Raw genomic sequence first — 27679 nt, 5'->3', positions numbered from 1 at the left:
AAGGAAAAGGGGAGAAGCACAGCTGCCACAACACCATCAACAACTAATCAATAACCCTATTTGCCCTAGTGTGGAGAAAAGAGGAAAAGCACAAAAGCATCAATGTACATCCAGAACTTATTATACAGGAAAATGTTTTCTGAGTCACTCTTTCACATAAAATTATTATAATCCATCAGATATACCAGGAAAATGAAGTACTATCAAACTGCAAATTACTTGTTCTAGGTAAATGAAGGAACCATTAAATTGCAATCTTCTAGTTTTATAAGGAAGAAAAGTATTATAGGCATATCCACCTTCTTGCTTTCCTCCAAGGACTTACTCTTCTGTTTCTCATCAAGCTGCAGGTGGAAGTCTGGAAGATGATGATTTGCAATTAGAATATAATACAGGCAAATTCATAATATGAAAAGGCTAACCAACAAAGAGCAATTCCACAAATAAAAAATAAATAAAGGGGTAAAGATGAAAAAAGATGAAATGTGGAAAATTCTTAAACGACAGAGAAATATTTTTATCTTCATTTGCATGAGCCAAAGAGTCTTAAAATCTGCACCAAACACTAAAATCTTTCAGAATCATCTTAATTGTCATGGTCTTATTTGGTGCAATATTCTTACACTACTTAAAAGGAAAAAGTATGGACAGACCAAAAGATTTGTATTACAGTTATAGAATTCCTTGAGAGAAGAACATGGGTAAGAAGAGAACTTTAATTATAGAATTTGAATTGGAAAACGGCAATCTTCACTTACATGTGATTGCAACTTTAACAAATTACTTATAATTCATTGAGATAAGAATATAATTATAGGAAAGTTATATAGCACATGTTCTTAATGATTAAGGGCCACCCTACCAAATTGATGTTTAGGGTTCTTTTTTGACTAGAAGTACCCCATACGGAAAAGTACTATTTAAGGGTGATTCATACATCATAAACAGGTCTCTGAACTAGATTTTGTAATGGAGAACCCAACTAAAGAAACTTTACAGAAACAAGTAGGTAGGTGTTTAATGATCCATCTTCTTCTTCCCCCTTAAATATATAGAAAGAAAGTTTGATCCAAGAAGATGCAGAGTGACATAATCATTCCAATGGTTAGTTTCTTAAGAATAGCGTTTGATGGATTACCAGATTCCTTTATCTTCCCAAAGATGAGTAGGGGCCATTGAGTCTGCTTTTAAGCAAACAGGAGGGTTGGCAGACAACAAATCAAATGAAGAACCATGATGAGGTTAGAACCTGCTAGCTGTGTTGTTTTGCCAATGCAATAATGCATCTGGAATTGCTTTTCCAGATAGATATCTTGGGGAAAAAAATAGCTCTAAGTAACCAGTTTCATACTATCATACTGTAGCCACTAGTCATGTTGTTTGATGTTGTTATACTACCTAATTCAAGATGATGTGTGGAAGTGGTGTTGTCTCGATTTAGGAAATCTCATCCATGTTTAACTATCTACTAGTGCTCTCTTAATAACCATACAGGAATCAAAATAGAGACCATATAAGAAAGGATTTGGTGGGACTATAACTGATACCTAATAGGCAGCATTGTCATCAGTGCTGGAAATGTCTTTTAGAGTATCTTCCAAAAGCAATTTGAGCTTTTCTTCTTCTCTTTTGCTGCTTTTCAGTCACTTTTTTCTGACTGATAATTGAGGCTTATTCTTTAAGGGATTAATAAACTACTTTTAATCAAAAGTCTGGCATTCAGAACAAACCTAGGCTGTCTGGAAATGTTATATAGGTCTTTGAAAGTGAACACAATTATGATGAAATGGAGTTTATATCCTCATATGTTTGAGTTTAAGGACCCATTGATACATATTATTTCACCATCTCAGTTCCAGCCTTACTGAGATTGCACTGTTTGATTGGTGACATGGGCAATGAGATGGGCAACCAGAATGTAACTGGAATTCAAGGTATGCTAGAATGTCCCCAACCTTCTCACTTGAGTTCAGAGAAAATATTATCTTTCTTGTGTCTTAAACTGGTTTCTGTTTTATCATAGAGCAAGATAGTACCAAACTTGACGCTTCAAAAGAATCTGTGGAAGTATCAGCCGCTTCAAGTAATGCAGATGGGATAGAAGATGCAAACCAACAGATTTCTTCTGGGGACTCATCCGAAACAGGTGATCCTACACAAACGATCAATGGAGGAGGTTAGTAACTTCTTTAAGTGTTTCATAACATATCAATCAAGCACGTAATTTCCATGTACCTTAATAAGAATACTTAAAGCATCTAGTCTGACTGTCAATCTACTTATATAATCTTGTCCATTCATACAGTTTATTTTAGTTTGTTGGTTTGTTCCCTTCCAGAGCAACAGAAAACTGATACTCAGGGTCCTGTGGGATCTTTAAAAGCTCTAATTGGTTTAGAGAACCACACTGGCATAGATGATAGAATGCAGTCAGTTTCATCTATTGATGGTGGAGACTTTCATCAGCAAATAGATTCACCTTCTAAGGAGAACTTTCCCAGTACAAGGGACAACCAAATTCAGAAACATGCATCAAGTGGAAAAGGTCGGTACTAGCTGGTTTATTTGGGAAGCATATATTGAGGCAACAAAATGAATTTATATTCCACAATACTTTTTAAAATTTTCTCACTGAATAGCTGCATTAGCCTCCAAATGCATCTGTTTCCAAGATCTTTAGGTTGCATAAATACGCCATATAAGAACATCACATTATACAGATATATATATGTGTGTGTGTGTGTGTGTGTGTGTGTGTGTGTGTTCATACTAACTAGTTAAGCATTGCAACAGAGGAAGGAGAGGCAAGGACTTTGTCTCTGGACACGGATTTGGAAACCAGAAATTTTAATCAAAATGAATCCAACATAGTCCACACCAAGTTTTCAGTTTCAGCAACTGAATCTCAGAAGACTAAGGATTCACCTTCTGAGGAGAAATGGAGAAAAGATGAGAACCACACTAAGGATCAGGCATCACTTGGAGGAGGTTGGTATTGGTTAGGTTACTTTCAAATATAACTGAATTTCAATTCCCAAAAGTTGGAAATATTGTATGGGACCTTGTCAGACTTGCAGTTTCTGTTTATAATTCTATTCCTATGTACAATATAATTATGTTTTCATATATAAAACAGACAAGACAGATAAAAAGTTATCCTTCATATATTTGTAATTTTGTATTAATTAGTTTAGAATTGTGGCAGAAGGAGAAGAAATGAGGAATGCATTACTGGATCCAAAATCCTTTGTCCCTAACCCCCAATTTCTGGAATCAGGAACTGTTCCCGATCAACATAAGTCCACAACATCTCATGCTGATTCATCAGAAATTGTGGGTGTTAATGGGCATACGGGCTCAGCTTCTGAAGACAATGCATCCAGAACAAATAAAAATGAGGTCCAGAGACATGCATCAATTGTGGGAGGTTAGTATTTAACAAGTTCACATTTAATTCCAACTACTAGACACAAAATTTTGATTCCTCAGATTATGAATATAGTGAGAAGGCTCTCTAATTAGTTTTATCTTTTCCTAGAAAACAGAAATTGTTATCATGAAGAAGAATATAAACATGTTAGGATACCTTAAATATTGGAATTGATTAGTTGAACTGTAACAGAATGCGAAGAGGAAAGGACTTCATCTCTTGATAACGAATCCGGAGGTGAACCCAATTCTCGAGTACTAGAGACTCGGAAGTCTGATCCACACGAGTCCACTGAAGCTCACACCAAACTATTTATGGAAGCTGGTAGTAAATTTCCGGGAAGCAGCTGGGACACTATCGGATCAACCAGTCCTCAAGATGCTGAGGAGAAAGGACTAGAGCTAGAGGATGAGAGTAATTTACCTCATTCCTACACAAGAACAGAAAAGATGGAGGAAAATATGCCAAAGGATGACATGGAATCCCAAGACAAGGAGAAAGTAGACATTATCAATATCAATGGGGTGATGTCTGAAACCATAAATGCAATTAAAGTTGGGAAAACCATTGATGGAACTGAAGCTGAAATTGGAGGAAGTGAGGAGCCAGAACTCCCCTTATCGAATTCTCCTTGGAATGATAGCAGGGATTCTGGAGTCTCACAATTTGACATTGTTGCCTTGACCAAATCACCGTACTCTTGCCAAATAGAAGTTCCTGCACCAGAATATGTAGTTCCGACCACCAACGGAACCATGGTAGAGAATGTATCAGAAGGCAAACAGAAGAGGTATGATTCTAACACCACTTCGCTTTCTGAAGGAATGATGGAAGAACCAAATGCAAATGAGATGAATATTTGTCAAAGTGAATTTGTGAGAATAGGCTCTGCTCACAAAATAGAGAGAGTAGAAAATGAACCATGTGGTTCATGCAAACCCATGACCCATAGTAGTCTCCAAATAGATAATGAAAATGTTCCTCTGTTCAAGCTCAAGATGCAGGATGGCAACCAAAAGTTGGTTTCAGGAATATCCTGTAAAGAGTTGGAAGAAGAAACCAAGATGGTTGTTGTGGACATAGTTCTGAGTCTTCTGACAGAATCAGTCCTCAATGATAGCAACCATGAAGAGGGGAAACTCTCAACATGTTTGCCTCTACCAGAAGAGAAGTTTCTTCCAGTCAGACCCAGTTCCTCTAGACAAGTCGCAAGTTCCCAAACAGGACAGAGTAATAGAAACTGATACTGTAGATTCTAGAAGTGGGTCAACCATAGAATCGGATCAAAACAGTTCTGATGAGGTTGATGTTAGTTCAACTTCCAACTTTGATTTCACAAACTCATCTGTAGAATCTAAGGTATCTTTGGAGAATGTGATGTCTTGGAAAGACCTCTCACAGCATCAGGGCCTAGACAAATCAAGCAACCAGGAATTCGGTGCTGTGGCACTTACGCCATCTGGTATGTCTACTGATGGCGCTCAGTCAACATGTAATTTAACCAACCACATGTATGATCATGAACCAAACTTCAATATTGTGACGGAAGAAAACAATAACTCTGTCAATGAAATGAATCAAGACAACAACAAAGGCAAGGTTGATATTAGAGAAAAGTTCAGCCTTGAATTTTACTTCCCAAGGCAAGAAAGTGAAGCCCTAGAAACCCAGTCAGAAAACAGGTTTTGTGCAAAAGATCAAGTTTTAGCATTTACAAATTTTGTTCCTGATACCAAGGAAACTGGCTTCATTCCAGAAGTTGAGGTCTATACCGAGGTTAACAAGCTGCCTGACCTTGATTCTAAGTTCTCATCTAATTCAAGGTTTGAGATATCCAATGAGACCCCACTACCGTCTCCAGGGAAAACAGCAAAAGGCGAAGAGTTCAACACCTTAGAAATCCAGTTAGGTGAGCAGCTGCATGCAAAAGATAAAGTTCCTGTACTCCTAAGTTGTGGGTCTGAAACTCTCTCAAATACTAAAAGGTTGACTGATGATTTGAATCCAGAAGATGTCAATTTCCATATTGAAGTTAGCAAACCTCCAAGCTTTGATTTTGAACTCCCAATTGAAGAAAGGCTAGATGAATCTGATCAAAGCCCATTACTACGTCAAGAAAGGGCCACAAAAGATGATGTCTCTCAACTTCAAAGCTATGGTTCTGAAACCTTGGCAAATGCAGTTGATGATGATATCGAAAATGCAGAAGCAAGAACTGAACCACCAGCACTTACAGGAGGTAAAGAAAAATCTGGAAGGGATCAATTACCATATGAAGAGATGTCAGCAGAAAAGCATGTCATTGCATTGGGAAGAACCAGTACAGAGAACTTAGTTCCTCTTCTGGGCTTCTTCAAAGAGGGAGAGAAGAATGAGAAAGAGACAGAAAAGAAGAATAAGCATCATGAAGCAAAGAATCCAGCAAAAAATACTGCTACTTCAGCCAAAGTGACAGACAAGCGCAAGCCTAAGTATTCTCTCTTCTGCAACTGCATAGGTCGTTCATAGGTGATTTCGAAAGCCTCTCTGGTTTCATATTTTAATTTTAATCTTTTTTCGTTCCTTTTCTCAGTGGTTTTATATCTGGATGTGATGAGAAAAAAAGTTGTGGATTTGTACATTAGATAGAAAAAGAGAGAAATCTATCTTCGTGAGTGTGATCAGCCATGTTCTTTTTCATTTTCATTTAAAATGGGAATTTTGGTCTGTAATTTGTTGTATTATTCATCGTTGGCTTGGGACAAGTGTAGTGGAACAAAATATGGAGTCTGTGTTATTAGCTGGTTCATTGCCAATCGTGGGCAGTATGAGATTATTTATATCAGAGGCTTTTGTTTGAATTGTGAGTTAAATTTCCTGTTAGATTTCACCTGCATTTGTCATGGTTTGACAGACTAGCTTTTCATTCAGATTTTCTCTCAGCCACCTTCCTCCATGGAACTCAAGTTAAGTGATCATAGTTATGCATGATAAGTGACAATGTAATATATACAGCAGAAAACATGAATAAGAGAATCAGAAAAAAGAAAGCTTTGAGTTCAGATTAAGGAAAGACGGAACAGGGCAAGTTCTTAGTATCAATAGGCAAACATGAGGAAGCTTTAAAGCAGATACTGCGCAACTTAACAAAACAAATTCCCGAACCACTAGAGCAAACATGCAACATTCACAGTTTAATATCCAAATTATAAAATAAAGATAGAACACGTCGATAGAGTTCCTGAAACTCAATCAAAAACCCTAAAAAGATTCTTCACCAAAAAATGCTTAGGTTCTTCCGAAAATGCCTACCCAGATCACACTTCAACCTGAAAAGAATAATGCGAAAAGAATAAAGCATTATTGTAATGTAGTTGGACAAGTAAAGATCCAGGTCGTAATTGATCAAGCATTCCATAGTTCTAGAAAGTCCAAACTGACAAATTCAAAGTGCTTTTTTTTCCTTTTCTGGTGGGAGATGCATCAATTGGTCATTTGAACAGTCCAGATCTTCGTATCCCAGAAACCGTAGGTTCTTGGCAAATAGCTCAGTGGTCAACGAGTTGTTTAGCTTAGACTATTCAACTGTCGAGATCATTCAAATGAAAATTCTTAGATTGTGAATACCTGAACGTTCTACGTGACACGCAATAAGAGAATGTGAAGATAGGACCCGAAGAATTCCTTAAAATAGGAAAATTATGAAACAGAAGTGTTGTCAAATGGGTACCTCATCTCGAGCTTGGAAAACCCATCGCTTGGCATTGGATGATTTCACTTCTGTGTTCGATTATCGAATGAATCAAGCCAGAAAATAAGCCAAGCTTCAACTTTGATGATCCAATTCAGACTAGAACCCCTTGAATGTGATTGGGTTTCGCTGATCTCACAAAAAGGTGGGAAAATATGATTTAAGAAAGAAAATAGAAATACCCTTAAGTTTATAAATATTGGAGGTGGTGAACGAATAATTGGGCCATCTTTTCATTTCTAAAAATTTAATTTTTCCTTTTCTTAAAATTATGTTCTAAGAAAATTAAATTGATTGATCTCTCTTGATCATTAATTCATTGTCATCATGTTTAACACTTTTCACTTGTTGATTGTTTGGGTTTTGACTGAGAATTTCTTTTGGTGTCAAAAAATAATTTTAACTGAAAATTAACCTATCACTATAGTTTCACTTAAATATATTTGTAATTAAATTTATTTCAACATATAAATAAGATATATAACTATAGCTTAAAATCTTTGAATTCAAGATGGAATATGAAAATATTCTACACACCTAATACAAATATGCATTCCCAAGCTCTGCCCTCTCTCCCATTTCTTTAATTCTAAGGCTTGGTCCCCCCACAATCCCAAAAAAAAAAAAAAAAACTTCTTTCAGAACTTGAACTTACGCAGTTTCTCCTTTATACTGTCCCTTCTCTTGCTTGGCCCTCAAGAAAAACTCCTCTGGCTCCCTCCAGAGATTTTTTTTCTTGTCTATTACTTTTACTTGGAATCATATCTACAACTCGTCTCACCTAGTCCCTTAGACTAAGCTCGCTTGGTTAAAAGTTAAAACCATATCTCCCATCATGGTGCCTCCCAGCCTTAGCCTTCCTTATCTACTGCTCCATCTTGTCACTCTATCTTGTCACTCTATCTTGCATCTATTACACCAATGATGAGACCACCCCTCATCTTATCTTTACTTGTCCTTCCCCTCACCGCAAAGGGTTTCGTGTCTTCTTCTCTATTTGGCCTAAATTTAGAACCCCTCAACCCCTGGACATTGAGTGTCGTGGGTTGGCTCCACCTTTGGAGGTTCTTCAATCGTTGACACTATTACCAAGCTGGAAACTGCATCTCACAAATTTGGATGGAGCTGAACTTCTATATATCATCCACCAAATCTCGATTTGTAGATCAAGTTTGGAAAGTCATCTATTATAATGATGTAAGCTCCAAATTTTCCTTTTTGCCCGAAAAACCTCCTGTAGATACTCCATGGAACACGCACATTGTTGTTATCCAAGATCTTGAGAGCTCTTTGTTAGCTTCTTTCAAGGCATTCTTTTGGTTGCCTTTACCTTGTTTTTAGGGTTATCCGGGTAATTTTCATAAATTATCTAGTAATTAAGATGTTTGAGATGTGAAAATGAACCATTGTAATCTTATTCTTTGATTTCACATAGAGGATCTTGTCAAACCATGCGAAGCATTTATACATTTTTTTGTTGTTGTTTCATGAATCAAGTTAGCTGCCCTCTCAATCAAAGTATTTTTTGTTCACAAACATAAAAACAAGTTTGGAATTTAAAAAAAAATTCTAAAAATAAGAAAAGACAACATCCAATCAAATCCAAGTTTGCTGCATCAAAGATCCAGTGTCAACTCAATATTGTCCATAAAATTAAGAATTACATCAATTTTACTAGTCTAAATTAAAGGCCAGATACATTGATTCTTTAAAAAGAAAAAAAATATACATTTATAATAATAAAAGAAAGCACCCATCCCCCACCTTCCTCTGAAACTGGAGATTGAAATAATACATTACACAAATTACAGAGTGAGACAGCTAAGTTCCAGTCTTGTCTATTCAAACATGAAACTTCAAATGGGTTCTCTGAAACAGATGAGTTCCTGTCCCCTCACTAATCACTATTTGTCTGTTTGGTGGGTTTTCACTTCTAAGTAGCTGAAGAACATAGAAAGAAATGGTTCTCTGATAACTAATATATGCAGGGGAATAAAATGAATGAATCTGAATAGGGTTATTCTTCTTCTTTTTTCTTTCTTCCTCTGTAATGGAATTAGTGCTTTAGACAGACATCATCATCTTAACAAATTCCTCATAGTTAACCTGACCATCACCATCCAAATCAGCCTCTTTAATCATCTGTTGTACTTCTTCGTCTGTCAGTTTCTCCCCAAGATTGATCATAACATGCCTCAACTGATGAACAACAAGAAACAAACCCATTAAAGGAAAAACCATAGAAAGAAACTACAATAAAACAAGGTAGATCAGAAAAATGGCTACAAACCCACCTCAGTAGCAGAAATATAGCCGTTCTGATCCTTGTCAAATACTTTGAAGGCTTCTTTAAGCTCCTCCTCTGCATCTGTCTCCTGTAGAAAAAAAAATCAAGAATACAAGTCAGCAATAATGGATTCCTTGAGCTCTTCCTCTGTTTCTTTATATTAACATGAAAACCAACCTTCATTTTTCTGGCCATGAGACTCAAAAACTCTGTAAACTCTATAGTTCCATTTCCATCTACATCGACATCACGTATCATATCATGAAGCTCTTCTTCAGTTGGGTTTTGATCTAGTGATTTAATCACTGTTGCCAATTCTTCTATGGTGATACAACCTACAAAAAAAAAAACCCACAACCCACAACTTGTTAAAAGCAAGAAATAAGATGAAAACTTGAACTCAGAAGAGAAGAAGAAGAAGAAGAACCCACCATCTCCATCCTTATCAAACAGTCTAAAGGCTTCTTGGAACTCGATGATCTGTTCCTCTGTAAGAATGTCAGCCATGGATGAGTTGATGTTCAAGTTAAACACGGAGAGAAAGAGAAAGGAACCCAGAAGGAAACTGCGAAAATCCTTAGAAACTGTTGAAGGCTCGTTGCTTCCAAATCCCAACCTTCGGTGGGTTTATGTAGGAATCTGAGTGGCAGAGTTGTAAATATCTCAGAAACAATTTCTTTTGAAATTTCCACTTAAGTAATTAAAATTAAAGAAATTAAAAAAAGCAATAAACAGTCAAACACACCTTACGAAAACGCGAAATTTCTTTCGTATTTTCAAATTTCCGACTTTTTCTAGACGTGGCCCTTACATGTAATGTTGAGAAGCAAATGCCGACTCTGACACGTGGCAGATGAGTTGGCAGTCACGAACGAACCCGCGTGATTCCAAAACGAAGGGTCTGCTTTGATTGGAGTGGGTGGGCCCACAGAGGAGTTGGACGGTCGGATCAACCAATGGGTGGGTTGATGGACCGTGGGAACTGGGCAGGAAGTCCATATTGACATCTCTTGATTTCATGATGTCAGATACGCGTTTGGTCCGGTCCACCCAGACCAGTAGACCGTGGACCAGACCAGGACGATATGACGAGTTCGGAGTTCCATTTTCTCTCTCTCTCTCTCTCTCAAAATTCAATGGAGAAGGCAAAGTCAGAGAGAGACAGGCTGTTTGGGTTGGATGTTTTGCAGACAAGAGCATTCAAAGAGAATAGGGAAGACATGGGAAAATGTGTCCCTTCGCTTAACTAGTTGACCTTTCACCTTCCACTTCTCTACAGTTTTCATTTTCCATGGCTCAAGGTAAAATGCCAGATGTTTGGCTGACTAGAAATTATTAGAAAAATCACAAGGAAAATTTTGAAACTCATCCCTTATCATCGTGTGAGTCCCACTTCACTGTAGTGTTGTGCTGCGAACGGTCCAGATCGCGATCTCAACCATCCATTCCTCAAAATCATAAGATTATATTTGTTTAATTTATTCATAGACCCAAAGGTTTTTTTTTTTTTGGAAGACTCATAGGAGAAAACTTGCACGAAACGGTTTTGTAATAAAATGTGAGTACGTGTGGTTGTGTTTTTAGACTAATTGATTTCAATTTTTCCATAACATAACTGAGGTACCCATCTCACCAAGTCCCAATTTATTCCATCTACTTTATTAATTTTTATTTTACTTATAATAAGAGTATATTAGTTGTTAACCTTAAACATAACACCTACAAAAATGACAAAATATATCATAAAGAAGGAAATAAATAACATTTTCAAGAGCATTTTTATTCAAGCATCAAAGTCAGATTTCGATACGAAACAAAATCTACAAGCCTAGCTGCCCAGGAGTGAGGATCGGTCAAATAATTATGATCGCAATTGACTAGGGCATCCTATCTAGATGATCAATCACATAGGTGATCTATTTAGAAATATAAGCGAAATTAGCAAAAAGCAGCGCTAAGAGGAAAACCCATAAAAATAAATAAATAAAGAGAAGGTGGTGGCTGCACAAACATGTAAATTGTTTGGCTGAGTGGCCCTAAAAATCCTTCTATTAAATTCGGTAAAATTATATATTTATCGTCTATTATGAACAGTTCAGATTTAGTTCAATAAATTTAATAGTAAAATATATTTATACAGTCATTCAACTATATTTAAGTCATAAATAAATATAAATAAATAAATATATATATATATATATATATATATATATAGATTGAACACATGTCACACAACCAAATATGTGTGAATGAGGTAACGCGCATCTGCAAATTAATACTAATCTCTCTACCTTAAAGCGACAGAAAATACAGTTTAATCACAGATTTTTATCTCACTCCCACGCCCACGCCCACGCATCTAAAGCTTACGCGGTTGTTTGACTCACCCCGATTTGGGCGGAGAAAAGACTCACCCTATGACCATGCACCACGTGGTACGTATGAACGAACCCATGAGAACGAGACACACGGACAACATCACCCCCCACGTGCCAATCCAACACGCAAAAGTCACACGTACACACCAGCAACTCTGTCGAATTATCCAAAATGATCTACGGGTTCGGGTTCGGGTTTGGTTTCCGGCACCGACCATTTCTGGATTTCGATTTGGATCGGCTGGCTGGGTCACGGTCCATCTCAACTCTCAATCACAATCCGTCTTTATCATATCGTCATACTGACCCAATTATGACACGCGAAATCAAACACACGTCCGCGACTCTATAGTGGGCCCCACGGCCACTCCACCCTTATTTTACATTTCGTGGTGGATGTAAGGAGAGCACATGTGTACAGCTATGCTTATATACAGGAATAAAGATGGGGTAATTCTTGAAAAAAATAAATCTTTTGTTACTTTTCTTTTAAATCGTAAAAATATACATTTGTTTGATTGCTTAGGGAGAAAAAAAAATTAGAGAATTTGTCTGGTGAGGTGACAATCTAATTTTTCACCCAAGCCTTTTCAAAACCCCACAAAATATGTGAGACTTTATGAAAAAAATATGAAAAAAATAATATAAGACCCACAATTAATATTTTTCCACATTTTCTTTTCCTTTCCTTTCTTTCTCGCTCACCCCACTACACATGGGGCCCACATTTTTTTTTCCCACCCCAGTACACTTGAGCTTTGATACCTTTCGAAGAGTTAAGACCAGAAATACCTAATTGACCAAAGTGACACCGTTAATCGCTGTTAAGTGTATTCAAATTTTAAACTTAGAAGGACCAAAATATCCCGCAAATTATTTAATACAATTATCTAAGGTTTAGAGTATCCCACAATACTAGCCATTAGATATCCATATTTGACCCAACCGATACGATACATCTCGATATGTCTCTCTATTAAATTACATTAAAGTATATTAGTCAGAGTGATACAATACTCAATACAGGACGATACATCTCTGAAAATCACCTTACCGATACGATACTCGATACCGATACTTTAAATCTTGCAATTATCATTTCACTATTCACAATATATTTTTTTAATCTATATATTAATGAATGCTTACTGACCAAAATACCCCCATTTGCATATCTTATTTTCTTTCTAATGCCAATGTTTCAATATATTCACCATTTTAACCTAAAGCCATTGGAGGAAAATAATATTAACTAAAAAAGTAAAATAATAATATATTGAAACATTGGCATTAGAAGAAAAAAAAGATCTGCACAAAGGGAATATTTTGGTAATTAAGCGTTAATTAGTATATAGTTTTAAAAATATATATATTGTAAATAGTGAAAGAATAATTGTATTAAATAATGTGAGGATACTTTGATCCATTCAGGTTTGAAATTTAAATACACTTAACGACGACTAATGATGTTAGTCTAATTAGAAGCTAAACATAATATATTACATTAATGGGACCCAACATTAGTTTATGGTCCAATAAAGGGACCTACACGTAAAAATCTCACCTAGACACCGTTTGTTTGCAAAGATAAGGTGAGAAAAAAGGGTAGAAAAAATGAACACGTGAAACCTATATATATATATATAATGGGTGGGGGAACAAGAAAAGAAAATAATGTATTTTGTAAAAAAAATTTAAATGTAAGTCTCACTTTATTGTTCTTCACATATTTTCACAAAATCCAACCAATTCAGTGAAATTTTAAAAAGGGACAAAGTGGAAAAGTTAGCATACGAAGTAGAAAAGTTAGCATGCCACATCAACAGACAAGCTTTTCTGCCACTTTCTCACTCCAGTGAATCAAACAAATCACACTTTAAGATTTAATGAAAAAAATTGTTTTTCAAACTTTTCCCACCCCTTTTTTCCCGGCCCATTTTAGATCCAACAAACAAATGGTGCCCTAGTGTAAGTGTTTTAAGGAAAATAAGAAGAAGGTCTTGCTTGGCAGTAAGACAATTTTGCCCCTGGGTAAAACCAAGGAGATTATCACTATCACACAGGGCACTGTGGAGTATCACAGAAGAAATACAACCTACTCTATGATTGACTATCAAAGCTATAAATTTAAGCAGAGCATAATAGAACAGTATCTGTTCTTGATTTGGCACACATAAAATACTCTCTTTCAGATTGGCATACCTTTGGGTACAATCTTATCCTTAAGCCACATGTAAATAGGTAGCAGAACAAAGTAGGTTGCAGCCATGGCACCAAGAATCAAACGCCCAAGGAACACTAAAGGACTCACAGGCTCCTTCACATCTTCTTTCTTCGGCCCAAGCTGCATTCACAAATTCTCATCACTTATATCACAAAAGAAACAAAAACAAGTCTTAACATCACCCAAATTAGAGAAGATAATGACAGAGCCTTGGCAAATTTCCATCACCCATTCTTGTTCCTCATCTGATTATTGTTATCAAGCTTCATACATCTTAGGCTTGAAAGTTAATTTCACACAAAAGGATCAACATCATAGTCAATACAAATTTCAATCCAGTACATCCACAGCTTTTATCTACAAAAAGAATAAGTTTGAAATGGAACTTGGTTTCAAGCCTTCTATTGTTATGGCTATTCTCTCCTACTTCCAAGAGGCACTTATAAGCTAAAGATTGACCTAAATGGATGATTAAGACACAATGGATAGTAGTAAGTTAGTAAAGTTATCCTGAAGGATAATGGTGGGGATTCAAGAAGCCATGCAGAACATGGTTCTAAGAATTGGGTTTGGCTCGATCAGATTCCCAATCTTGGAATTGCAGTTTGCAGGTTTGCCTGATACACTTGTTCCAGGAAGTAAGTGCTCTGACTCTATTTGACCTTGCAACCATGGCTCATCCAAATGAGGACCTGTTTTACAAGTCATCCCCATTGAGCCAATTGTGTAATCAACAGAGCTTCAAAGGCTCTGACAACGGTATGATCTCTCTGTAAATCAACCTTTTCTATGTCTCTGCCTGTTCCTGGTACAAGGGTTTGCATTTCTAGACTATAGATTCCATGGTTTGAGGAACAGGGCAACAGGCAGGGAGGCTCAAACTGTGATTTTTAGACGATTTCAAAAGAAAACTGATTATGGGGTTGTCTAAATGACACCTCTGTGGATGTATTTAGGGTATGAAATCTTCTTTTAACTACACCTTCTAGGATGGGATACATAAAAGGGATTGTAAGAACATTTTGAAGTGACACACAATTAGGGTATATTTTTCGAATATACATGTGAAATGACACCCCACAAGGGCTGTGGACTCAGGTTACTAGAACCTTCATACAGGAAGGACAGCTAAAGGCAACAGAAAACAAGATTCAAAGCAGTGGTCTCTACTCTATACAACTACAGCTAATACAGCATTGAAAAGTGGGGGGGGGGGGTTGTTTGGGGTTGGAAAATTAAAACAGAAAACCTGCAGAGGTGAGTCTCCTGATGCTGGCTTCCGTCCTGTTACAGCACATCCCATGATCAACCCATGCCGACGAACTCCCCTGTACCATTTCGGACCGATTCTTTTCAGTTGAATATCTTTGAACCCAGCATTTGTGAACCACTCAATGTACTCTTCCTCCTTGGGAAAAAGCATCCACACATCTGCGAAAAAACGAGATAACCAAAATGTTGGGTACACAGGTCCAATAACACAGGCCTTTCCACCAAGTTTCAATACCCTATATGCTTCCCTGATACCACGCTGTGGTTCTGGCCAATACTCGATACTGAAACAAGACAATGTCCATAAGAATCAAGCTGATTGTATTACAAGAGAAGAAGAATAACTTTGACATATACCATGAAATTGATATTAACATATTAAAATCGGAAAAATAGAGTTCATGAAAGTAATAATCCAAATCCAAAATGAATTTCTGAAGAAACCCATTAAACCAAAGACAGTGAATTCCCACATAGAATCCAACAAATGCTACTTTGGTTGCAACAACATAATTTCCAAGAATCCAAACAATTAAGTAAATTAAATGATAGAAACAACACCAATTGAAATCGAGACAGAATAGACAGGAAGAAGGGAAAGAAATTACCTTCCAGCGGACACATATCTATCAGCATAATCTGTGGGGAAAGGAAGATCTTCAGCATCACCTTCATAGAATTTGCAGTCCTTCAAAGGCTCCTTCTGCTTAGCCTTGGCAAGCTGGTGAGGAGATTGGTCCAGAATTCTGACATTTTTAGCATCCACACGCTTAATAATACCCAAAGAAGTGAACCCAGTTCCACCTCCAACATCCAACACTATCATGTTCCGGTCATGGAGATCAGCATGGTCAAGGGCTTCTTCCCTCATATCCTCGGTCCAGTGTCCAGGGTTTATGAGGTGATCATAGATTATGGACAGGAACCTGTAGAACCAAAACGCCTCCTTTTTGTGTTGTATGAATCTCGGCGGGTTGGCTGGCCCTGCAGACGATAAACTGCATTTGGGTGCTAGGGTTTGAGCTCTGGAACTCCTAGAGTAAGACAACAATCCTACTTTAGGGACCGATTTCCCATTGAAATCTGAACCCAGAAAGCCTAACCCATATGGAGTTAAACCTCTGGTTAAGGTAAGCTTCTCAGCTCCGCTGAGCATTGCAGACGCCATAGAATGACCAAAGGAATTGAACCCACAAAAATTAAGCAGAAAACTCTTCTTCACCCAGTAACTGAGGACTGAAGAGCCAGTTATCTGGCTGCATAACAGAGGGTTTTAACTCAACACTTCAACCAGTTCCTCCAGAGAGAAACCAGGAGAAAAATTGGAAAATTTGAAGGCCTAATGAGAAGAGGCCTTAGATGTTCAGCACTCTTAAGCGAAACACAGAGGAGTGAAAGACATGATTGACTAAGAAAATGCCAAAGCTACAAACAGAGTGGCAAAGAGAGACAAGGAAGAGCTCATCATTCTCCTTGGAGATCTAATAAGCACCACAGGCTTGGCTTTTGAGGATACGACGGCATACAAGTGTCATCTGTCCCGCTTGTGGAGAGATGATGACCATGTTTGGATTGCGTTCCCAGAATAGATTCTAAAGCCTGAAATGCATTCTAAAATAAGAAGATTTGCTGTTAAAATGCATTCTAGATGAAAAATTAATTTGGAAAATACATTTTAAGACGATCTAAATTAAATTACAACAAGATAATTTCACTCAAAATTGATCCCAAAATTAATGTCACAAGGGTATTCTGAAGAAAAAAAATCCTATGTTGTACACAGCAGTGTGGTACCACAAGTTGACACGTGGAAGGTTCCTAATAAACAGTTCAGATCAGAAGGCAAAGTTTTAACTGAATTAACCCACCTTATGACCCATTTAAAAAAAAAAAAAACCCTTTGATGACCCGGTTCTAAATATGGATGCCCAATATTTTTTTCCAATTTCACTTCCCATAAAAACGATATTCTCTCTCTTCCGTCTCTCTCGCCCCATGGGCACTTGCAAAGTTGTAGGTAGAAGAGGAGGCGTGGTGGAGAAAGCTAGACTACTGTGTTCCTGGGTTTGGAAAAATCGATTTGCAGGTAGGCTACTATCTTCTTCTTTTCCTTCGTTTGTAATCATCTCTGGTTCAAAATCTGGGGTTGAAGTTCCATTTCATTCAAAATCTTGTTTAGGTTTTCCTATCTTCTTGATTGTTGTAAATATCAGTTTGTGAAGATTACATATCTTCATGTAATCTGAACTATGCAAATTGAGATTTTGGCAGTTAACTTGTTTTTTATGTTTGCTTTGTTTCTAAAACAGTTTAATGGAGGAAATTCTTCCCCCTCTCCTTTATGGGTATTTAACTCATTTTACTAGAGAAGCAAAGTTGCAGTGTCACAGGACCCTATTGTGGAATAAGGCCCTAGAAAGTGGCTGCCTATCTTCCTGACCTGACTAATTTATCATCCCCCAATTTGGTTGGGCTAGTCTTCAGGGAAAGTGGCATTACCAAATGAGATGAGAGATCTAGCTTTTGTTATGAGATGTAATTATTGTCATAGACCTTCAAAGCAGGAAGAGAGATTTTTTATTACCCAAGCTATATTTCCTTGCCAATCAGAACATGCTGTCTCTGAGTCAAGCATCTCTAGACATTTAGTAATTACACCTTCAATTTTGTCGATGAATCATGGATACCAATCAAGCTGGGACAAAATCAGTGCTATGGTGCCTTTATAGCTTGCATTAATCTCAGGAATGTTCTTCCCTCTGCAAGTGCCCATGGGGCGAGAGGGATGGAAGAGAAGGAACATTGTGGAGATGGGAGTGAAAATGAAAATAAATATTGGACATCCATATTTAGAACCGGGTCATAAAATGGGTCATAAAATGAGTCAATTTCACTTAAAACCCTACATTCTAATCTGAACCGTTTATTAGGAACTTTCCACGTGTCAACTTGTGGTACAGCACTGTCGTGCACAGATTTTTTTTTTCTAGGTATTCTATCCAAGAAAATAAAAATTAACGTCAGTAACTAAATGACCATAATAAATTTTAATTGAGGGATTAAATTACCAATATACCCTTAATTTAACAAATTTACAATTACACCCCATATCCTATTCTCACAGAACCGTCTATCTTCGCAAGAGGTCAATCGAATTTGATGCAGCGAAAGGGCCCAGTGGGAGGGAGGTCATGCGGTGGCGGTGGTGGTGATGGCGGTGGAGGTGCAATTTCCGGTGACTTTGGTGGTACAATATCAGGCGTCGGCCGTGGCGGTGGCACTGGCTCTGGCATATCTGGAGCAGGCGGTGATGGAATTGGTGTGCCTGGGAAATCCGGCCCAGGCCCAGGCCCAGACCCATCTGGTGGCGTCTCTTGTACAGTGCCGTGTAGGTGTATATTACATACCGGCAGCGATTGTATTTCTAGGAGTCTATAAGCCGTCGGATCAGAACCCAATGGAGGTGGTGATAGGCTCCCGTCACGCGAGGAGGAGTTCCACTGCCACATAGCGTCTCTTATGTTTCGTGGTGGATGAAGATATACTCTCATCGCCCACCTTGCGGAGACTTTCTTCGCCATAATCATCTTCACTTTCTCTTCTGTTGCTGCTAGTGACATCGCTTACAGATACATGATATAGAAACAGGGTGTGTTTCTTGATTACTCTTGTGTGAACACGTGTTTGAATGCTTTGATCCACGTGTCATTTATATGAACGAGATCCATGCAAACTTTACAGATCACAAATGAAGTGAAAAAGTCAAATTTGCCAATGCAGGATTACAAAATCCCTGATTATTCATGTCCACCAAAATCCTTGCAAATTAACTTTGCAAATGACATTAATGCTCGTTAAAAAAAAAAAAGAGGACATTAATGCTCTTTTGTGGGACATTTGAGCTAAGGCTCAGTGGGCCTCGAATGGTTTTTTTGGTTCCATGGGGTGGAAGCACTTAAAGCGACTTATTGAAAAAACTAGCTTATGGCGTCTCTAGCTTGTTGGCTTGTTTATTGCTCTGTTCATCGCTCGATATTGAGTTTTGCCTTCTAACGAATTTGTTTAACAAATTTAGCTTCTTCTTCTTTTTCACTGTCCAAATTCACAACATTATAAGAAAATATAAGGCCACGATATAATAAAAAGGGACCTTGACCCAATGACCATAAAGAGTCATGAACCAAAAGAATGGAGAAGAGGAGCGCGAGACATGATAGTTCAATAAATAAAATTCTTCTAGAAATGAACCCCAGAGGGGCAGCACAGAAAGCGCAAGGCCCCGGGCAGAAAGAAAAAAGACAAACAAAAGAAACCGAAAAATGGCCAAAAACCCGCGAATCGGGCCACCAAGAGGGAGACGAGCAATGAAAACAGCTCACACCGGGACGGACTACACCCTTGGAAAACCGCAGCTAGGCAACCACTACCCGCAAGACAAAACGGAAAGCCCGAACGGGGATGCCAGGACAAACACAACTCAACAATTTGCAGCGCGACCGGACCGATAAAGGGACCCAGCCACCGACGAAGTCACGAAGACACCCAGAGGCACACCAAAGCCAGGGCCACAGAGAGGGCCAAAGCACAAGACAGGAGGAGAACCAAACGGGCCGCAACGGGCCCCACGGAGAGGAAAACAAAAAGCCAAGGGCCCCGCAAAAAGCAAGCGGATAGGGAAGGGCAAAAGCGGGACAACGGAACCCGCGACCAGGAAAAGCCCAGCCAAGACAGGAACCCAGAAGGTCAAGATTAGCGGGGAGCCGGCCCGGGGACAGAAGAACACACCATTAAAAGAAGCGGCCAAGAAGAAGCAAACCCAAAAGAAAACGAAAGAAAAAAGCAACAACCAACCGAACCCGAGCCCCCAACCCCAAAAAGGCCCAGCGAGCGAACAACAACCAAAACAAAAAACCAAGGACAAAGAACAAACCAGCAGGAAGAAAAAACGAACACAACCGGCGAGAAAAACCAAAAAAAGAAACCAAGGCCACAAACAGCAAAGAGAAATATATAAAGTCATCAGAATTATTTAAAAAAAAAAACAAAACCAAAGAACCCAAGGAAGAGAGAAAACCATGGGTACAAGAAAGAAGAGAAGGAAAAGCTCTCCCCCGTACCATCAAGCACAAACCAATCGGACAAACCTTTCTGCAAAAGTTGATTTTTTGGCTGGAGGTGCGCCTAAGAGGAAACCTCACAATTTATTATTATCTTACTTTGTATATTGCAATAGTGAGCCCATGATTTCTATAGACCCATTTGTCACATTGGAAAAACAAACAAAAGAATCATAACGGTCGAATTTCAAACATGAAACAATAACTTGTTTTGACCAAATGAGTGACAATTTGACTTTCTTCAGCTCCATCAAAATCATTCTAAATTAACTTTGGTCTACATCTTCTCTGATTTGAATGACATTGATTATCCTTTGTGTTGGTTACCCACAAAAATAATAATAATATAAGATAATTACTATTACTGATTTTACTATCATTGTGTCTCATATACTTTTCAAAATTATTAATCTAACCTTTAACTTTGTCAATAATTACTATTGCCCCCTACCGTTAAGTTTCGTTAGTTTATTGATTATGTTGCATCTTTATATTTTCTTAAAAATCCCAAAATACCGTTATACTTATCTCTTTACTTATTTACCCTTTTGTCAAGTTATAGTAGTACCTTAATTAAATGTGGAGAAAAAAATAACTATAATCCGTTTTATTCTCAAAAAAAAAAAAAAAAAACCACCAATTAAATAAAGAATGATTGGATAAAACTCAAATAGAAACCGAAAATGAAGGAAAATCGAATTCAACTTAAATTGAAAACTGAATGTCACCTAAAATATTTTCAAAATAAATGAAGTTTAGTGAATGTGGGAAACCAAATTGGGTTTGGATTTTGCTCATTTCTTTTTAATTCAAAATAAATGAAGTTTAGTGAAGGTGGGAAATCAAATCGGATTTGGATTTTGCCTATTTCATTAATTCAAAATAAATGAAGTTTATGGTAAAATTGACATTTAATGTGGTTTTTATAAATAGAATAGCATCGTCTTTTGATTTCTTAATTTTAATGAAGGGCAAATTAGACATTACATATTCAAACTTAACGACTACTTAATACTGTTATAAGAAGGGGGAGTAGTAATTTCATAAAGAACAGAATTTTATTAATAATAAAATCAAACTATAGGGCAACAGTAATTATCTCTAATAATAATAATAATTCTCCTTTGTGGAACACTTGGGCCAGCCTCAATGGGCCTTAAATTTGACTAGGACCATAGTTCTTTAGTAATTATGTATGTTTGACCTAAAAAACGAATCAAAGAATTGTATTAGAGCAGTTATAAGTGCAATGTCCATTTTCAGCATCAATTTATCAGTTGGGAATCCCTCTGCAAGACCTATGCCATGCTTGAACTGCTACATCCTTTCCTTGTGGGTGCCGGAACCAAACACTCTCAAATCTGAAAGGTCTTTCCTCTCTGCATCTATCGCCAATTGTATCCAAGAGAAGTGGTAAAAAAAAAAAAAAAAAACTTTGATGTTTGAGAGGGTCATCATACGTAAAAGTGCAGAAAAAATGATCTTCATATGAGACAAAGATACTGATGACAACAAATCTATTAGCAGCATGAAGGATCTGCACTGTGATATGCTCCTTCTACATAATTGACATACCCCTACTTGTGCCTTGGGGATTTACATGGAGCTGACCCATCAAACAAAGGATATTGCCTCTTTTTCCATCTTCTTCTCTCCTACAAGTTTCCATTAGGAATATTATATCTAGTACATCACCTTTTAGGAAATTCCTTAAGATTTCTTCAAGTTAAAGGCCAGCTCAGACCCTGAACATTCCAGCTTAGGATAAGCAAGGCTGCAAACCCTGGACATGTCTACCTCCACAGAACTGGGGGTTAAAAATGTTGATTAGAGTCCATGAGCGTGAGATTGCTACTTGCAGAGATGAAGCTCTTAGAAGACCTTGAACACTTGGCATTCATAAGGTTTTGGGATGCAAGTTTCTTGTTTGTAGCTTTGGTGGGGATGACTACGATGGTGGGTAGAAAGGATCAAATGGGAAGGAGTCGTAAGAACGGACAGAGGAGAAGAAAAATAAAAGGGAGAATTTTCAGTGACACATCCTGAGTTACCCTGTAATATTAAAGTGACACTCTGAGTTATCCAATTTATCAATCAGATCATTATTACTAACATTGATAATCTTAGTTGGTTGTACTTATCTATTTTCAATATTACACCTACATAAGGGAAGAAGATGACAAAGAAAAAGAAAATAAAAGAATGTCTTTACCAGAAAAATCACTGCAAATAGACAAAAACAAAAATAAGTCGGAGCATTGGTTTTTTAATTCAAATGTATCAGGGTTGTCATTGATATATTCTTTCCTTATACGAGATCTAGTTGATAAAATTGGGTAATCTGCCATTAATTTTTAAGGGATAAGTGCACAAAAATAAATAAAAAAAATAAAAAAAAATAAAAAAACAACTCAAAAGGGAAAGATTCTATTATTTTACTCTAAACAATGCCGTTAGGTCATGAGCGGCAAGGTGAAAAATAAAAAAAATGAAACAATGCAGAATCCAATGACAATTCGTAAATAAAAAGAAGAAACGCCAAGTGGCCGCCAGAAAAGAAAAGAAAAAATTAGAAAAACTCAAAATCTTACAGTTCAGTTCACAAACAGCTTCCAGAAAGTGTTCAGAAAAGTCATTTTTTTCTTCCTTTTAAGTCCAAAAAGGGCAAAAAAATAGAATATTAGGAAAAGAAAAACAGCTTTCTTGGAAAAACTTTACTTATTCCCTTTCTCACTTCTCAGTTCCCTCCGCAAACTTCAAACTCTCTCTCTCTCTCTCTCTCTCTCCAATAAGAAGCTTTTTCTGATTGATCTGCCATTTCTGTCTTTTCTTGCTACTGATCTGTCTGTGCTTCACAGAACGTACGATTCCTTCAAGAGAATCTGGTCTCGATGACCGTCTTTCAAGTGTTTCATTATCTTTGCTTCCTTTGGCTTTAATGGATTCCCGATCATAAAGTTTCTCGTCTGTAATTCTTTAGGGTTTTTATAATTGCATGTAGAGATGCAGGAGGTGGAGTCCGAAACCGGTTCGTCTGTGGATAGTCAAGTTCCTGTAGTGCCAGCAGTTGATACTCGAGGAAAGCATCGGATTCTTGCTGAACTGAAGCGGCTTGAGCAAGAAACTAGATTTTTGGAGGTTAGTTTTGGAGTTCGTTTTCTGATTTCTCTTCTTCTGTGATGATCTTTCTGTTTTTTTGTAGAAAATCTAAATTATCTAATTTTGCATGTCTGAGTGCATGCCCTAGTGGTTTATGTGAAGTTCCAATTTTTATTGACTTGTCTTGATTCCATCTACATCTTTCGAGTGATGATGTGAAGTTGTGAACTATGTTACACGGCTTACGGTTTTGACTTATTTCAGAGTTGGTAAGTCTAGTAGGAACTAGATGATTCGGTGAATCGATCGAATCGTCCAGAGCTTTAGGTAGCTTAGGACGATTTCATGGAGCTTATTCCGTACTGAAAAAGAACCTTTTTTTTTCTTTCTTTTCCCTTCTAGTAATTCCGGAGTTGACTCCTTTTCGGCTTTTTTTTCATTTCTAGTGGCCTTTTAGTTGAAGTAATGTGCTAACGCCAAATTCGAAGGGCTAGTGGATTTCCTTGGGATGTCTTGGTTTCATCCCGATGGTGATGGAAAAGGGATTTGCAATGGTGCTTATATAAACACTTGAGGGACCTTATTGTTGATTTCTCAGTTTTGACTGTTGCCTTGCCAGGGAAAAGTGGCTTCTTTAGTACTTCGTTGTTCTAATGCAATTGGGGTTACCTTTCCTCATTTCAGACGGAGATGCTTGGGGAGCTGTGCTGGCTCTCTGTGTTTTTCTCCTCATTCCCCTTTTTGTGGTGGACTATATCTTTTTTTGGTGTTTCCATCTGATAACCCTAGGTTATTCCTTTAGATGTCTATGACATATTGTTTTCTTATCCCGCATGGAGTTAGCTTGACCACATTTACAAGTTTTTCGATTAGAAATCATAAAAAATTTCAGGTCTAATGCTGCTTTTTGTTGGATCTTCCTCATGATGGGGAAGATAGAAGTTAGAAATGGAAAATCAGGCACTAGAATGAGTTCTGTCATGAAGAATGTTAAAAAGTATAAATTAAGATCTCCATGTTTTCGTCGACAATCTATAGTTACTATGGTGACTGATTCTCAAAACTTTTTTCTTCTACAGCATGATCTTCGTTCACCTTCTTATTTATGATTTAGCCTCGACTAAAATAATCACTTTGTGAAATCCATTAACATTGACCACCTCATTAAATGTCGTGGTGCAATTAAAGATACCCATCATATATTCTGTATTTGTTCTACTTATATTGTAACCTCTTGATTCCAAAATCTGCAACTCCAACTTGGTGTTAGTCTTTGTTTTTGTCTCATCCATTAAGACAGTATCAGCAAAAATCATACAACAATGGACTTCATCTTTTATATCATTGGTTAAATCATCTTGTGCTCATGCATGCAATTTATGCATAGTGAATGCTGGGTTGTTTTTTCAGATATCAACACAATAGAAAATTTTCTTTTTCTTGGTTGGTCATGTTTTATCATCACAAAGTTTATGGAATTTTTAGATTTGAGGATAACCCGACTTTACTATTTGAATGTTGAAATTCTCATCTGCAACCAAAAATCCGGTTTTTGTTCTTGAATTTGAATGTTAATCTTTTGCTCGGGCTAAATTACTGAATGATAGCTGAAATATGTCGAAATCAGGTAGAAAATGGAATTGTACTATAGTGTCTGGTTGGTTTCTTACGGAAGCAAGAAACCACATTTTATTGTGACCCTGATTACAAAAGCTTTCAAGTTTCCGATTTGTCAAAAAGAGTCGGATAAAAGAAACACTGTCAAAACTTAAGAAGCACGACCATTTCCTCTATATGTGTGAAATTAATTGATTTTCGACATTTTCTCTGTTTCTCCCCTTCCCTGAGAATCCCTTCTCCACCAAGGCAGCTTCATCTATTCCTAAAGTATTTTTCTGATTCCTCTCTATTTTTTGTAAGAGAAGATGCAGAAAAATATAAACATATTCAGCTCCTCCGTTTTGGATGAGCTCCGTTGCCGGGGGCAAAAAATATAGTGGTTCCCTGGATTAAGCTCCTAGTCTTCCAACTAATCCACTGGGGATTAAGGAAAGAGCTTGAGGGATGTCTAACCTGTATTCAATTCAGAAAGAGACACCAGTTCCCTCACTCAGAATGAAGGAATTGTAAGGGATTTGCAGTAGTGTAAAATTGGGAACTGTGCAACCAGGTTCTCTGCTTCGGAATATGCAATGCATTTGTTTTTCTTTGCCTTTGGGTACAGCATTGGACAGCATCAACCGTCATCCTTGGGAGGTGAGAGATGAATGAGACTTTTTTTTTTCCTCCTGTTTTTTCAATGTTCAGTTTTTAGTGTGAATGGTCAGAGGGCAGGGGGCAGGAGTTGATCATTGATGGCATTGGCCATTTTTTTGGGTGGGGGCACCAGGGGGTGGGGGTCCGGGGTGTAGATGGCAGGCAGGTTTTGTTTTCGGAAAAGAAAGAAGATAAGCGAAGTGGAAATTCCTTCACCTACCTCTACGAGGTTAGCATTGGGGGCATTTTGGGGGTTAAAAGAAGGATGAATTTGTCTTTTGGGATGACTTAACAGAAAGTTGCAAAGCTTTCTATGTAGCAGGGGAGGACTCACTTAATTATCTTCCGTATCTTTTCTGAGCTTGAGTTTACCATGTAAGGTTCACTCGCTGCTTATTAACTACATATTCTAGAATTCCTTTAGAGTTCTTGGATGAGTCTCTTCCCGCATAAAGTCTGTTGCTCCTGGATACATGTTGATTCAACTTTAGACTCAGGCTCTCTTTTTTGTGTCTGGTAAAATTTTGTGATTCGACAGCAGACTTTGACCTCTCTGACCTTTTCTGTTTCTGTTAGTCTCGTGCCAAATTCAAAGTCCTACTTAAGTTATACTTCCAATGTATTGGCATCCACCCATCATGCCCATGCTTACCACTTGGCTGGAAGCTTTTGAGATGCAAAATTCTTTCATTAATGTGAAACAAAGCTAGCAATAAACCGTATGCAGACTAGGACTTCCCTCGAATTCCATCTCATTAAACTAATATTAGAGACCAAGTAACATAGAGTCCAATGTTGCCTGCCAACCTGGAAACATAAGTTAGAAAATATTGAAGTCCTGGTCTGATGCCCAAAATTTAAGACCCGTTGTAAACACTCCCTGGACAAAAGTGCCACTATATGATTTTCTGAAAATCTGCAAAAGCTTGTTGGGCTTGTAGGTAATGTATATGAATCTGATTATTTATTCACTCTTTTGTCTCTCATCAAAATCAATCTGTGTGTGCCTGTTTATGTGTGGATGTGATGAGCATTCTATCGAGCGGTTTGTTGGTAATCTTTGTTAGACCATGAACTTGATGTGAATACATTAGTTGAGCATTTGTAGATTCTTTCCTCAACTAATAATATGGTATTCAAGTTGAAGGTCATCATTTCCATTTTTCTCAAAGGAACAGAGATGCCCCCCTTCTCTCTGAGACATAAATGATTGGTAGGTTCTATGGATAATCTAAATGTGAGGGCTTGATGTATTTACTTGTTTTGTTGAGCATGTAGCCCCCAGAAATAGCCCCCCCCCCGTGGCCGCTGCCTCCCACAAAGAGAGACACTGTAAACCCACATGTTCGTGAAGCGCTGCATTAGATTACTTTTACTTGGCCCTATTTTGAAAAGAGTAATTATGACTTTTGGTGTGACCTTTTATGCATTGCTTTTGCAGCAAGAGCTAGAAGAGCTTGAGAAAACAGAAAAAGTATCAGCTGCATGCGAGGAGTAAGTATAAGAAAATCCAATATTGCCAACTCTGCTAGATGTTATTTTGTCTTCATCATAGCTTTGGGGTTAATTATATTAACATTACTTCATTCATTTATAGGATTCTGAATTTTATTTTGTTTCTACCAGATTGCTGCTCAACGTAGGAAGTAGACCGGATCCACTATTGCCAGAGTAAATAAAACCACCAGCTTATGCTCTGCTTAATTAACCTAAGTTTTTTTTATCCAGGGTTTGCATGTTGAACTTTCCTTTATTCTGTTTTTCTGCAGAACTGCTGGCCCCACCAATCCATCCTGGGATAGATGGTTTGAAGGCCCACAAGAATCGCGAGGTTGCGGTTGCAGATGCTGGATACTCTGAATACTCATTTTGAATTCTGTAGTCAT

At 37.6% G+C, this 27679-nt stretch overlaps 4 protein-coding genes and 1 long non-coding RNA gene across 9 annotated transcripts; 2 read left to right on the top strand and 3 right to left on the bottom strand.

The window, feature by feature from the left end:
- Positions 1-117: 117 nt before the first annotated feature.
- LOC149003362 (uncharacterized) lies at positions 118-7284 on the bottom strand. 3 transcript variants are annotated; one of them, XR_016170134.1, is made up of 3 exons: positions 7140-7284; positions 2037-2152; positions 118-358 (listed from the first exon to the last, which is right to left on the bottom strand). It is a non-coding gene; the product is annotated as an uncharacterized LOC149003362 (long non-coding RNA). The 3 variants fall into 3 exon arrangements; XR_016170133.1 differs by having other exon boundaries at positions 315-358; positions 1956-2152; XR_016170135.1 differs by lacking the exon at positions 7140-7284 and adding an exon at positions 6722-6990 and having other exon boundaries at positions 315-358; positions 1956-2152.
- LOC149003363 (uncharacterized) lies at positions 1798-4685 on the top strand. 2 transcript variants are annotated; one of them, XM_089136354.1, is made up of 6 exons: positions 1798-1934; positions 2024-2176; positions 2339-2545; positions 2794-2988; positions 3278-3427; positions 3623-4685. In XM_089136354.1, the coding sequence occupies exons 1-6, from the start codon at positions 1892-1894 to the stop codon at positions 4672-4674; spliced, it is 1800 nt and encodes a 599-aa protein (XP_088992480.1). In that variant the 5' UTR covers positions 1798-1891; the 3' UTR covers positions 4675-4685. The 2 variants fall into 2 exon arrangements, with proteins under 2 accessions (XP_088992480.1, XP_088992479.1); XM_089136353.1 differs by having other exon boundaries at positions 3206-3427.
- A 1032-nt stretch (positions 7285-8316) lies between the features above and the next one.
- LOC149003361 (calmodulin-like) lies at positions 8317-10034 on the bottom strand. 2 transcript variants are annotated; one of them, XM_089136357.1, is made up of 4 exons: positions 9879-10034; positions 9625-9782; positions 9455-9535; positions 8764-9359 (listed from the first exon to the last, which is right to left on the bottom strand). In XM_089136357.1, the coding sequence occupies exons 1-4, from the start codon at positions 9952-9954 to the stop codon at positions 9225-9227; spliced, it is 450 nt and encodes a 149-aa protein (XP_088992483.1). In that variant the 5' UTR covers positions 9955-10034; the 3' UTR covers positions 8764-9224. The 2 variants fall into 2 exon arrangements, with proteins under 2 accessions (XP_088992482.1, XP_088992483.1); XM_089136356.1 differs by having other exon boundaries at positions 8317-9359; positions 9625-10034.
- Positions 10035-13836: 3802 nt separating this feature from the next.
- LOC149003360 (2-methyl-6-phytyl-1,4-hydroquinone methyltransferase, chloroplastic-like) lies at positions 13837-16814 on the bottom strand. The gene is made up of 3 exons (XM_089137996.1): positions 15930-16814; positions 15299-15605; positions 13837-14169 (listed from the first exon to the last, which is right to left on the bottom strand). Exons 1-3 carry the CDS (start codon positions 16487-16489, stop codon positions 14014-14016), a joined length of 1023 nt encoding a protein of 340 aa, XP_088994122.1. The 5' UTR covers positions 16490-16814; the 3' UTR covers positions 13837-14013.
- A 6374-nt stretch (positions 16815-23188) lies between these two features.
- AGG2 (G-protein gamma subunit 2) lies at positions 23189-27653 on the top strand. The gene is made up of 4 exons (XM_089136815.1): positions 23189-23576; positions 27235-27287; positions 27420-27464; positions 27563-27653. The coding sequence occupies exons 1-4, from the start codon at positions 23442-23444 to the stop codon at positions 27651-27653; spliced, it is 324 nt and encodes a 107-aa protein (XP_088992941.1). The 5' UTR covers positions 23189-23441.
- The last annotated feature ends 26 nt before the right edge of the window (positions 27654-27679 follow it).

Source organism: Hakea prostrata, chromosome 10 (genome assembly GCF_041222555.1).
Source record: "Hakea prostrata isolate BN-2017 chromosome 10, UWA_Hpros_2, whole genome shotgun sequence".
NCBI lineage: Eukaryota > Viridiplantae > Streptophyta > Magnoliopsida > Proteales > Proteaceae > Hakea > Hakea prostrata.
The sequence above is the reverse complement of the archived record's forward strand: the minus strand, read 5'-3'. Positions and strand labels throughout refer to the sequence as shown.